The sequence below is a fragment of the Oryctolagus cuniculus genome, chromosome 10, assembly GCF_964237555.1.
Source record: "Oryctolagus cuniculus chromosome 10, mOryCun1.1, whole genome shotgun sequence".
Lineage (NCBI taxonomy): Eukaryota > Metazoa > Chordata > Mammalia > Lagomorpha > Leporidae > Oryctolagus > Oryctolagus cuniculus.
Window position 1 is genome coordinate 30920222 of NC_091441.1, and position 13397 is coordinate 30933618.

At 45.1% G+C, this 13397-nt stretch overlaps 1 protein-coding gene and 1 pseudogene across 8 annotated transcripts in view; one reads left to right on the plus strand and one right to left on the minus strand.

Moving 5' to 3' along the window:
* The window catches only part of LOXHD1 (lipoxygenase homology PLAT domains 1), a 186738-nt gene that overhangs the window by 67807 nt on the left and 105534 nt on the right, over positions 1-13397 (plus strand). For 7 of the 8 annotated variants that reach the window (XM_051851250.2, XM_070050246.1, XM_051851254.2 and 4 more), the window contains 4 exons: positions 3339-3474; positions 4337-4497; positions 5524-5610; positions 6010-6145. In XM_051851250.2, the coding sequence (XP_051707210.2) occupies positions 3339-3474; positions 4337-4497; positions 5524-5610; positions 6010-6145 (520 nt within the window). Of the gene's footprint in view, positions 1-3338; positions 3475-4336; positions 4498-5523; positions 5611-5996; positions 6146-13397 lie in introns of those variants that run through there. The other variant, XM_051851257.2, reaches the window with a different exon arrangement.
* On the minus strand, positions 1447-2144 carry LOC103349355 (protein FAM204A pseudogene; annotated as a pseudogene).

Sequence of the window (13397 nt, forward strand, 5' to 3'; positions counted from 1 at the left end):
AGCAGCAAACCCGGGGAGGGCCGAGCAGACGAAAGAACAGCGCAGGGTCCTGTGTTGCTCCTCCACGAAGAGGGGGAGCGACAGTTTGTACTCTATTTTAACTCCCATCTTCTGAGATTTTTACTGATGGATGAAAAAGACCCTAACTGATAATTAGGCTTAGGAGCCTTTGTATTTCTGGTTCTACCACTAACTGTGCACCCTTGGGCACTTCCTGCTACTCTCTGGACCTCTGCTTTTCCATCTGTTGAGTGTACCTTGGGTTGGGCTCCCCTCCCTCCCCTCCCCCACAGCGTTTTTTTTCCAAATGGTTCAGAGTTGTATTATCTTGGGTCATGATTTTTTGCTTGGTACAATTATGCCATTTTCTCATCTAAGAATCATCTCATAATTTAAAGAATGATATGACTGTGAGAGATGCTTAGGAAGACATTTCTAGGCAGAACTGAATTTATTTTTTTTGTTTTGTTTTTGTTTTTTGTTTTTGACAGGCAGAGTGGAGAGTGAGAGAGAGAGACAGAGAGAAAGGTCTTCCTTTTTGCCGTTGGTTCACCCACAATGGCCTCTGCGGCCGGCGCATCGCGCTGATCCGAAGGCAGGAGCCAGGTGCTTCTCCTGGTCTCCCATGTGGGTGCAGGGCCCAAGGACCTGGGCCATCCTCCACTGCACTCCCGGGCCATAGCAGAGAGCTAACCTGGAAGAGGGGCAACCGGGATAGAATCTGGCGCCCCGACCGGGACTAGAACCTGGGGTGCCGGCGCCACAAGGCAGAGGATTAGCCTATTGAGCCATGGCGCTGGCCAGAATTGAATTTAAATCAGCCTCCAAATATGACTTTCTGTCCTACTTTTATTGTAATATTTGATCTGAAAGTACACAAAATTAATCAATTGCTTTTACTTTGTGACTACAAAATATCAACTCTACCATCTCTATGTATCAACTCTACCATAATCAGTAATTATTTTTATATCATTAAAGTAATTAAAATTACTTTAAAGACAGAATTAATTTAGACTTTTTTGAACTTATAACCAATCTGTTATAAACAAATTAATTCCAATCTTAAAAACACAGTTACACCAAGTACAGATAAGAAAGTACAAGGAACTCATTGATTATGCTATACCAAACAGATGAAAAGCAAAATTGATTTTCCACTGTAGGCCTAAATGAATAACAAAAATCCTTCCCATTTTTCCTACATGTATGATCAGATTTCTTATACAAATAGCATTTATTATAACCAGTGCTTCATTTAATTCACGTCAGTAATATGAACTCCTTAGGAAAAAAAGATTGATTGCAAGCTCATAACCAACTCTGAAATTTTTTGCTTATTTTTTCCTTCTTGTATCAATTTCCTGACATATTTAATGTAAGCAGGAAAATCTTCTCAATAACTGAGCACATGAATCTACTAGGATCTTACAGAAATCTGCCCAGTTACATACATCCCATGTTGCTCTTGGTTTCCCTTCTCATCTTTGCTTCTAACCCCCATGCAAGCTTTTTTTTATGAACAGTTTGAATTTTCAGCCTCCTTTTTGGCTTTTACAAACTTGTGGCAGGCAATTGCTTTGGCAATTTTCACACCAAACTCGCGGCACATAGCTAGCTGGTTGCCGAGCTCCCAGACTTCTTAACCTCCCACTCCTCCACAGCCTGGTTGATTCTCCTTTCAAAGCCCAATACCTCAACTTTTTCCTTTTTAACAGAGGGTTCAAATCAATCATTGACTCCAGAATACTGAGTAAGCTCTTTCCATGGGGTTTCATTTGAGGACTGTTCGCCAGGAGATTGTTTTCCATTCTTCAATTTATCTTTTCTGAAATGGTTTCTTTTTTCCCTCTGAATTTTGAGGTTGAGATTTTTTTGTTCAGGATGTTTTTGATACATTTCTTGAAATTCATTCCACGTCTTAAGGGAATTCCAGAAGGACATACCTTATATGCATTTACAATCATCTCTGTTTCAGTTTTTGGTCCATCTGTTGGGAAATCTGAGATTTCTGTGTTCTTAATGGTCCCATCCTCTTCATCCTCCTGGGAGTTAAGTCCAGAGTTATCTGGTGTGGCTTCATCTTTAGAGTTTGAGTCAACATCATTTTCATTTAGGTCAGGAGGCAGCCGCCCACTCAACATCTTTTCTTAAGGTTCAAGACAGCAAGAGAGTGGCTTTAAGAAGGGACACATCTACCGGCTCAGCTGCACGACCCACCTGAACTCCGCAGGGTCTTGGTGGCAGTGCCCCACTCTGGCCCCAAACCGGAGGAATCAGCTAATTGCCACCGACAGCAGCGCAACCACTCCAGCAGGCTGGCGTTCCCATGAAATGGAGCAGTCAGGCAGTGGCTGACTGGCAGCCATCTTACCACCCGTCAACCGGGTTGGACTATATTAATTGCCAATATACTTGTGTCAGAGGACTAAAATATTTGAAGGGACTGCTGCCTGATGTATCACTGGGGAGATACAAGCTCTCTAGGAGCTTGAAGGGGTGCACACACCTTTAGCTCCCCTGCCTTTAGCTAAGGCTCATCACGATGGCCAGATAATGAGTACTAGGTGAGCTCTCAGACATACCGAGGTAGATGTAAGGGTAATCACTGACGTTCAGTAAGTTATAGTCAATTAAAGTCACTATGAACAACCGACAACAAGCAAATGCCAGTAAGTCAGTGGTTAGTCAAAATGCTTGACCACTGGGAGGGTCAGGTTAGTTTTCAAGTTGAAAGAAGGTCAAGCTTGGATCCAGTACTATAAACAGTTACAATTTCCATGCTGAGAGGTTCTGTAGTACACTGGGAACACTTGGACATCAGTAACGTGATTGGCCTGGCCCGGACAGAGTTCCGAGTTCTGGGTCCATGAGTTAAGAATGTGGGTGGACCTAGGGAAGGGGTAGGAGGGAAGTGAATGAGGAGCGAGCCTAGAGGAGAGAAGTTGCTTATTATTAATTAATTCTGATGTGATTTATTTTCTTCCTACATGACAATTTTGGGACTTCATACAGTATTTTAGCTTATTTGGTTCAAATGAACTGAGAGTTTACAATGTGCATGAAGCAACATGGGGTCAATGAGGATATAGTAAATGGAGAAAAAGACTTGAAATTTAAGCTGATACACTGGAGAATTGGATGACACTTATTGTGGAAGACTTCTTGGAGGAGGTGTTTCTTGATTTAAGGTTTAATGAGCCAGGCAAGGGAAGAAGTGCTGTTCCTCCCAGGTCTAACACAGATGTCCCTTCTCACGGGGCTGGGGAGGCTGCCGGACCTGGTGAGCAGGTCCCAGGAGTGCCAATGCAGGAGACACTTGTGGTCCACTCCCCCAGGTGGTGATTCTGTGCCCCTTCACTGGCATCCAGCAGACCTTCCCTTGCAGCAACTGGCTGGACGAGAAGAAAGCTGATGGGCTGATCGAGAGGCAGCTCTACGAGATGGTCTCACTCAGGAAAAAGCGGCTGAAAAGTAAGCAGAAGGGCCTCAAAGCTAAGACCTCTTCGACAGGCCAGCCAAGGCCAGGATATCACACCAATGGCCAAAAGCCTCGAGGGCTCCACTTGTGCCTTTTAGCTCTTTTTGGGAAGGGGGTGCCCTCCAGGGAACAAAATTATTTAAGGTACAGGCCATACTGAGTTACACACCTGGCACCTATCATCACTCCAGTGGCCCCACATAGAAGAAGCTGCTGGAGACCGGCATAGTGGCACAGCAGGTTCAGCCACCACTCTTGATGCTGGCATCCCAAAGTTCCAGCTGCTCCACTTCCCATCTAACTCCTTGATAATGTGCATGGGAAAGTAGAAGAAGATGGCCCAAGTGTTTGGGTCCTTGCCATCCAGGTGGGAGACCCAGATTGAGTTCCTGGCTCCTGGCTCCTGGCTTTGACCTGGCCCAGCTGTGCCCAGACCCCAACTTTGCCTGAACCAATGGATGGAAGATCCCTCTCTTTGTCTTTCTGTCACTCTAACTTTCAAATAAGTAAGTAAATCTTTAGAAAAAAAATAGAAAAAGGAGCTACTGTTATGGGCTAGGAGTTGAACTGAGTGTCCTCTACAGTACACTGGAACTGGGGTGGGAGGAGTCTACTTTTCTCCCACTTAAAACATGCTAATAGGCTTTAGTCATTGAAAATAACATCAAAGCTCCTATTTTTCACGAGAAGGAGCCCTTGGCTTTCTAAGTCTGCCCCTTGTTAGGATGGGTTCTGGGGTGGAGGGACACACCTGTGTATAATCTGTCCTTCTGTCCTGATCACCTGTGGTTTTCTCCACCTCCCACTGGGAAACATGAAAGTCTCTTCATTTGCTTTCGTGCCACTGTTTTGTAGAATTCCCTTGGTCCCTGTGGGTCTGGACGACTGACCTGAAGAAAGCTGGGACCAACTCTCCCATCTTCATCCAGATTTACGGGCAAAAGGGGCGGACAGACGAGATTCTCCTGAACCCCAACAACAAGTGGTTCAAACCGGGCATCATCGAGAAGTTTAGGGTAGGCGAGAAGTGTGACAGGGTGAGAAGGAAAGGGCGGGGGCAAGAGACAAAAGAGGTATCTGTTATGGGGATGCTGGTTTTCCAAGTTAGGTTGTGGATCAGGTTTGAAGACAAAAAGGTACAATGGCATCTTGAGGCCCCTGTGAAGGGTGACAGATGCATTGATTAGTAGGCAGCGCATTGAATGGGATGCAGTCTTGATCTGGTCTCAGTCTCACAGGCTAGAACCAAGCCTGACGGGAGAAGCTGGTATGGGCTGGTGTTGGGTGACATGGGAATCCCTGTGGAGCAGAGACCAGATCCCAGTTAGAGTCAGACTGCCCCATCCAGGCTACATTAGAGGTAAGGACCAAATTTAAAGAAAAGTGGGAATTTTAGAATCTGTAGAAATAAATTTAGCTTTAAAACTTCCCAGGATTTGTAGAATTAGAGCAAGTCTTTTTTTTTTTTTTTTTTTTTTTTCTGGCCAATGGAAGTACTGTGCTGTTGACCTTTAGGTTGGAATAATTTGTCATTACTGCTCTTGTCTCAGAGCTGCCGGGCTGAGCCTCTGTTACAATCCCTCTGTTCATTGCTCTTCATGTTTTTGTCTTCCCTGCCAGACTGGGGACCCCTAGGGAAAGGGCTTGACCTCCTCATTGATCCCTTTGTCTCTTTCAGTGCCCAGGAGAGTCCTGGGGCTGTGAGCCTGTGCTCATTTGCAAGGCTGCTCTATGGATTTTGTTACTGGAAGTTTATTGCTTGGAGGACCTGTTTTAGACAGGATCCCACTGTGAGCTGGTTATTTTTGTTCAGCTGCCCCAGCCCAGACTGAACCCAAAGCTCTACGTGACTGCCTTGTGCTTCTGTGCTACTGGCTACAAGGGCGTGGCAGGGTAGAATGTGTAAGGGTGGCTTGAAGCAGACCCACCCTCACTGCCGAAGAAACAGCCCACAGCAAGTATCCTTCTGGCCATGGGTCAGCTATGAGGACAAACACATGGCCTTGCTGTCCCCTTAAAAATATTTTTGTTTCTCACCCTAGATTGAGCTCCCAGATCTTGGCAGATTTTATAAGATTCGGGCATGGCATGACAGACGGAATCCTGGTTCTGGATGGCACCTAGAGAAGGTGAGCTGGCTGCCTTGGGGGCTGAGAGGTGGTTGGGAGAGAAACCAGAATGGCTCCCTTCTGAAACACTGTCATATACATTTACCTGTGTACTTACTGGGAGTGAGAGTGGGGAAGGGTTATGGTGAGACCTGACTATGGATACAGGCCATAGGAACTTCCTGGTGGAGAGAGTAGCCTGAGAAGGTACTCAGGTGTTTGGGGGCTTGCGTTCTGCCCAGTCACCTGGCAGCTAGGGAACCAGGGGGAGAAATACTAAGTTGCCCCTCTGCCTTCCACAAGGCTCCCTTCCAAGAGAAGGCCTTGGCCTTCCTGAGATGAGATAGGAAAAAGGGGACTCCAGGGCCCGGGTGACTATCTCTGATCCACCCACATGCTCACCCCAGGACTTCATTCCAGATGACCCTGATGAACACCCTGAACAAGCACAAGTACAACTTCAACTGCAACCGCTGGCTGGATGCCAACGAGGATGACAATGAGATTGTGAGGGAAATGACTGCAGAGGGCCCCACAGTGCGAAGAATAATGGGCAGTAAGTACAGATCAAGTCTCTGTCCTGGGGAGGTGGTGAGACTCCTACTTGGTGTGTCGGTAGGGGTCTGACCCTTGAGCTGATAGTCTTACCTGCTTTGCGTCATTAGGCTCCTTCTGAATACTAGAGAGGACTTAGAAACTCCCACATCTACACTGGCTTGCAGAAGCCATCTCCAGGGCTGGAGATCTACTAGGATGGGTGTGGTAGGGAGGTGGGGTGAGATTTATGGGTCTTCAGGTGGGCTGTGGAGGGGTTAAAAAGGATCTGTACCAAACTGTAGTTCTCTAGAGACTCTTGAATTTTCGAGGAAATGTCTTGTTTCCCTCAAGGTATTCATGAAATGCTTCCCAAAAGGAAGGCTGGATCTAGGTTCTTGTAGCCTCACTTGACTGCCATCTCATGAATTTTCTCTGTTTGAGGCCAACAGGAATGAGACTAAGCTTTTAATATGGAGCCAAGAATCCATAATCAAAGGGCCAAAGGCAGGTCATTTTGCCTCTAGGTTATAATAATATTGCTGGCAAGCACACAGAACCTGCCCTTTATCAATGGCAGACATTATTAAGTGAACACAACATTCTCTCCCATTGAGTCTGAAATGAGCCTTGTAGCCCTCAATGTATATAGCATTCCACTCCAAGCAGACATTACTAATCAATCAGAATTGACACAGAAGATAATCAACCTATTTTCTATCTCTTTTTAAAAATATCATTTATTGGGGCCAGCGCCGAAGCGCATTAGGTTAATCCTCCGCCTGCGCCGCTGGCATCCCATATGGGTGCCGGTTCTAGTCCTGGCTGCTCCTCTTCAGTCCAACTCTCTGCTATGACCTGGGAAAACAGTGGAAGATGGCCCAGGTTGTTGGGCCCCTGCACCCACGTGGGAGACCAGGAAGAAGCTCCTGGCTCCTGGCCATTTGGGGAGTGAACCAACGGAAGGAAGACCTTTCTCTCTGTCTCTTCCTCTTACTGTCTGTAACTCTAAATCTCAAATAAAATAAATTAAATCTTTTAAAAAATATCATTATTTGAAAGGCAGTTATAGAGATAGAGGGGGAGAGGCAGAGACAGAGAGAAAGATCTTTTGTTTGCTAGTTCACTCCCTGAATGGTCCCAATGGCTGGAACTGGCTCCAGGCTGAAGCAAGGAGCCTAGAACTCCATCCAGGTCACCCATGTGGGTACCAGGGCCAAAGTATTTGGGCTAACTTTCCGCTGCTTTTCCAGGAGCATTAGCAAAGAGCTGGATTGGAAGTGGAGCAGCTGGGATTCGCAAAGCAGCATTCATATGGGATGCTAACATTGCAGACAGTGGCTTAACCCACTATACCACAATACCACCCTCCCTATTTTATATCTTTGTGGTAGTCCTTAATTTAAAAAATTGCTTATTTAATTTTGTTTATTTGAAAACCAGTGAGAGAGGGAGACAGAGACAGACAAATCTGACCAAGAGAACCCCCCTCAGGGGTTCACTCCCCAAATGCTTGCAATAGCCGGGGCTGGTCCAGGCCCAAGTCAGGACCTGAGAACTCAGTCCTGATTTCCCACATGATTTGCAAGGACCAAATCACTTGAACTATCACCTGCTGCCTGTGCATTAGCAAGAAGCTTGAATTGGGAACAGAGCTGGTACCTAAACCCAGGCGTTCCAATAAGGGATGCAGGTGTCCTAAGCTATGTATTAATTGCCGTACCAAAAATCTGCCTCTCTTAATTTTTTAGTAGTAAAAAGTTGTAATATAGAGAGGATGGTGTCACCCATGGTTCTAGTAGCCCTTCTAAGAATATCAACAGTGTCACTTCACAGGTGATGCTGCAGTACATGTGAGCAGTCTGCATTTGCACATCCACTGAAAGTTCTTGTATAGATTTGTTGAAATGATTTGATTGGAGTTAAATACCCCCAAACATGGAAACCCCAAAGAGCAAACATTTAAAAAGAGGTCATCCAGCTCGTCTAATTAGGTACCATGGTTCCTCTATTTTATGAATCATATTCATTCCTAATTAAATACATGACTGTAGAATATTTGTGGTCAAAGCCCCTTAATATTTCCTGATGACAAGCTGAGCAAGTTCTTAACCATGAACACAGTCAGTGACAATCAGACCTAGAACAGGATTTCTTGCTTTATTGTTCAGTGGCTATCCCAAGACACTTCCTTGCCTTTAAAAAATTTATTTAAGAGGCAGAGAGACAGATGGACATATAGACAGGCAGGTAGACAGATAGAGAACTTGTATCTGCTGGTTCATTCCCTAGCTGGGGCTACAAGCAAAGAAGTGGGAGCTGGGAACTGAATCCAGGTCTTCCACATGAGTGAAGCCCAGTTTCTTGAGCCATCACTGCTGCCTGCCAGAGTGTACAGTGGTGGAAGCAGGAGTCAAGAGCTGGAGCCAGGTATAAGTCCAGGTACTGTGATGTGGGATGTGGGCATCTCAATCATGTGGCTAAATGCCCACACTCACCACGCTGCCTCTACATATTCAGCAGTATTTGCTTTAGAAATGAGGCAATAGTTTCTCTGTAAATATGATAATAGTGTGTGATTCCTCCTCGAAACCTCCCCAGATTGGGACTTTATTTAGCACATTATCTATTGAGGCTGAATCACACCTGTGCTTTCCTGATCTGTCTACTTTGTGTGCCGGACTGAACCTGCAGGGTTAAAGACCTGGGGAGAAGGTCTTGGAATCTAAACGCTTTGTGAGCCTTTCTAGCCAAATCCCATGGTTTTAGCTGCTCCTCAGTTCCTGCTGCTGAAATTGCCTGCTGCTATCATTCCTTGAGGTTTGCAGCTGATAGCTCTGATCAGTCTTCGCGTATTTGCTAAGTCAGGGGTTCTCAAACTTGGGCGTGTGTCATCACCTGGATCATCTGTGAAAATGCAGACTGCTGTAACCACGGGCAGAGTTTCTGATTCAGTCAGTTTGGGGTGGGACTCAGGAGTCTGTTTACTGAATTCCATGTCATGCTAATGTTGCCTGTAGGGTCCTGCATTTTGAGAACTACTGTACTAAAGCATTTGCCCCTTTGTCTAGCTGCCTTAAGGCATCCAAAACTTGGTCCTGTTGTGTCTACTTGTCCCCCTTGCCTAGCCTTGTTGGTATAGTCTTTTATTGTTTGATTAAGTCTTTAAATTAATGTGTATGTTGTCATTTCAGTGAAGTTTTCCAGAGAGAAATTTCCATTTTACTGAGAGAGCCTAGAATGTTCTTTACCTGCACCCCTCGTTGCCTTGACAGAAGCATGCATGAATTTCCCTCAAGAACTCTGTTTTCCCTCCTTATAAACTGTGAAGCCAGGTGGGAGGTCTGTTCTTCTGACTTCTGCGCTTCCATACTTCACCTGAGACTCAGGCCATCCCACAGTGCTGCCTCCTTCCCCGCTTTCACGGAAAATGGCACAAACAACTCTGGTTATTGTACAGCGCCCAGCCCCACCATAGTCCTAGGGCAGTGTATTAGTCTGTTAGGGCTGTCATCTTTAAGTCAACAGACCAGGTGGCTTAACCAACAGAAATTGATTTTCTTACTGTTCTGGAAGAGCAAGGTTGGTGTCATTGAAAGCCTCTTACCTTGGCCTACAGGTGGCCCCCTTCTCCCTGTGTCCTCCATCATCTTCCCTCTGCGCCTGTGCCCATTTGTGTCCTAATTCCCTCATATAAGGTCACCAGTGATCATGGATGAGCCCTACCCCCCAACCCCCGCCATATGATCTCTTGTTACTTTAGTTACTTCTTTAGAGCCCCCATCACCAGATACAGCCCCAAGCTGGGTTACTGGGGATTAGGATTCACCATTTGAATATGGGCTGGGGAGCTCAGCTCAGCTTATTGTAGACAGTGTCTCTTAGAGTACAGTCAAGGGCTCATCTATGTCAACCTTGCCTGGAGTATTTATTAAAAGGGTCCAACCTTGCTATGCTGAGGTTCCCTGAGGCTATGCCCAGTCATGTTTATTTTATCAAGCAACTTTTATGCAAATTAAAACATAAGGGGTCTTTGTGTCTTTTAGTGTCCCTGTGGAACCCTGACATGCACATCCTGGCACTCATATGCCTTGTTGACCTCCACCCCCTTCCACTTAAGCTCATCACCCCTGCATGCTTCACTATCTCCCACAAAGATGCCCGACCTCTGACTCAGACCCCTTTGTCCTAGCCCCCTTATGACTTCCATGTACTTCACCTCACCTGTGAATTCCTCCCAGCTCTTTCCTCCCCACCTTTCTTCTGGTCTGTTGGGGCTGTCACACAGCTGTGCGGAAAAATGGATTTGAGAGGCAAACCTACAACCTGTCATCTGGCAGAGAAAAAAAGGTCTTGAAATCAGGCAGGGGTTGTATAAACCAGAGGAGAGAAAATATATTCAAGAAATATTCTGCAGGTGGAACAGGTAGGGCATGGAGACTGAAGGCTGTGGAAATCAACTCCCCACCAGGGAGCTGGAGGAACTTTGCATATGCAGTGACATCTGAGCCACGTCTTCTGTGGGCAGAGATGTGACAGCGAAGATGAGACCATGGAAGGGAGCGGGGAAGGAAGAACATTCCATAGGTTACATGTATAAACTGCCCATAGTATCTTAAACAGTGCACACTGAATAGAGCTGTAGTAGCTGTTAGTTGGTTTTGGTCTTCTGTGGTACTCAAACAAATCTGGTGGTTAGCATAGGTTGAAGGGCTGTCTGTCCTGGCTCTCAAGGACACTTGATGTCTTCTGGGGCTCTGTAGCAGGCCTTGGGAGCCTATACATACTTGAATTTCTCTGTGCTTGGAACACACCTATTTCCTCACTCACCTCTACAAGCACTCATATCTCCTTAGCTGCTCTGGATGCTTCTTTGTAGCTGTACTTGGAGCTGGTGGCAATGTCACATTTCCCCAGTTGTGCGTTCCCCATAATGTACAAGAAGTCCCTTAAGTGGAGAGGCTTAGACTCCTGTAAAATGAGTAAATATCAATTTAAATCAACTCTCTGAATCTGAAGTTGTGTGTCCCTAGTTTACTTGCAGAGTAAGGCCCAGTGGAATCAGCAGTGAACACTGTCTGGGAGCCGGGAGACTTTTGGGAGTGAGTGTACTGTTAACGCAGACTGGGAGACATGAACAAAACATGTACCAGCACACCATTGATTTCTACCTTGCTTTTCCCGCTGGAGCTGCATGAGACAGTAAAATAAATGAGATCAGCGCTATTCACTGTGTGGCCAGCAGAAGTGATTACACATCACTAATGAGCGGGCAGGAGATGGCTGGACTGGAGTGCTGAAAGTCAGCGTCGCTGCTGCTTCATCAGATTGACCTGTGATTTTGAAATTAAATACAAGAGGCTCTGGCACCTCCCCATTTATCTTAGTCTTTCACTGCTGATGTCTGACAATGTTACTCTTTTTCACTGCCTTCTTAATCGGCTCTCAGGCCCTCAGAGGGACCCCTGGAGAGAAAGAGGAACCTTGAGAACTTCTAACCCCATTAGACCTCAGAGCTCTGGAGCAAAGTAGCCTGCGAGTCCCAGGCAAGGGAATTTCTAAATTCCCCCACCATTTTGCTTCTGGGAATTGCCCAAGATTTACAGGCAAGAAAGCAGAACTGACTTTCCCCCCAATAAGAACAAAGCAAGGCTGATGTTGACATCTTTTTGCCTCCTGCTTCTACTTTGCAGTTCTCACTGAGGTCCGTGCTGTTCAGTCCTCTTGCTGTTGACTCATCACGGAGCACATAACACAAAGAATCAACTTTGTTTATATGAAGACTGGTGACAGAAAGCCTTCAGCTTTTGGGTTTTGAAAGCATTGATTTAAGAAGGCAGTAATGATTGCATTTCAGGTGGTCCTGTGAGGAGATGATACCGGGGTATAAGAGGCTTTTCCATCAACTTTAACTCATGGTTTAAGTGCCTCCCTGTGCCAGCTCTACTCAAGGCAGGTCTTTGTGTTCAAACAATCATTCTGTCTTTTCCTCTAGCAAATGCTTTTGCTACAGACGCTGTATAGTCACGTACCCACATGTTTCATGGCCAAATGTATTTTATACATGTCTCCATATCTCCAAATAAATATGGGGGCATTACTGAAAAATAATTTGTACAATGAATTGAATTTCCTGGTCTCATTCCCAACATACTTTATCTTCATTTTAGATGGACTCAAGATGTCCATTTTTCAAAACAACAGTTTATTGAGGTATAATTTGTATGTCATATGATTTGCTCATTTCAAGTGTACACATCAATGGCTGTGAGTGTGTTGATAAAACTGTGCATCCACTACTATCAAATTTCAGAACATTTGTACTTGCCTTAGAAGAAGCTCCCTATCTGTTAGTGGTTGAACCCCTTCTCCACCTTCCCCTTCAGCCTCTGACAAGCCCTCCTCTAGTTTCTGTCTATAGAGTTGCCCATTCTGGGTATTTCAAATAAATGGAATCTTGTATGTGACCTTCTGGTTTCTTTGAGCACAGTGTTTTCAAGGCACATGCACATTGTGTAATGTATCAGTACTTCCTTTTGTTTTCTTTTGCTGAATAGTACTCCATCGTCTGGTTGTGCCACACCCAAATGGCAGTGAGCATTCAGGTTGTTTCCACTTTTTGGTTGTTGTGAATAGTGCTGCTATGAACATTCATGTTCAAGTTTCAGTGTGGACATATTTTCAGTTCTCCTGAGCATATACGTGGGAGTGGAATTGCTGGCCCTCATGGTAACTCTTCAGTTAACTTTTAAAGCAAATGCCAAGCTGTTTTTCAAAATGGCTGCACCATTTCGCACGCTCACCAGGAGTGTGTGAGAGACCCAGTGTCTCCACCTTGTCCCCGATTCTTGTTTTTCTTTTTTATTACGCTTCTCCAGGATTGTTTTGGCTATTCTGCGTCCTTGGCAATTCCACGTGCATTTTAGAATCAGCTTGTTGATTGCTGCAAAGAAGTCAGCTGAGATTCTGTTGGGGATTACACTGAATCTGTAGGTCAGTTTGGAGAGTGTTGCCGTCCCAACAATGCTGTGCCTTTCAATCTGTGGACTTGGAGTGTTTTTCCATTTATTTAGACCTTTTATTTCTTTCAATAATGTTTGGTAGGTTTTATAAGTTTTTCACTTGCTTTGTTAAATTTATTCTTAAATATCTGATAATTTATGATGCCATCATGAACAGAAATATTTTCTTAATTTCATTTTCAGATTGTTCATTGCAAAAGAATAGACATATAATTTATTCTGATATATTGATTTTGTACTCTATAATTTTAT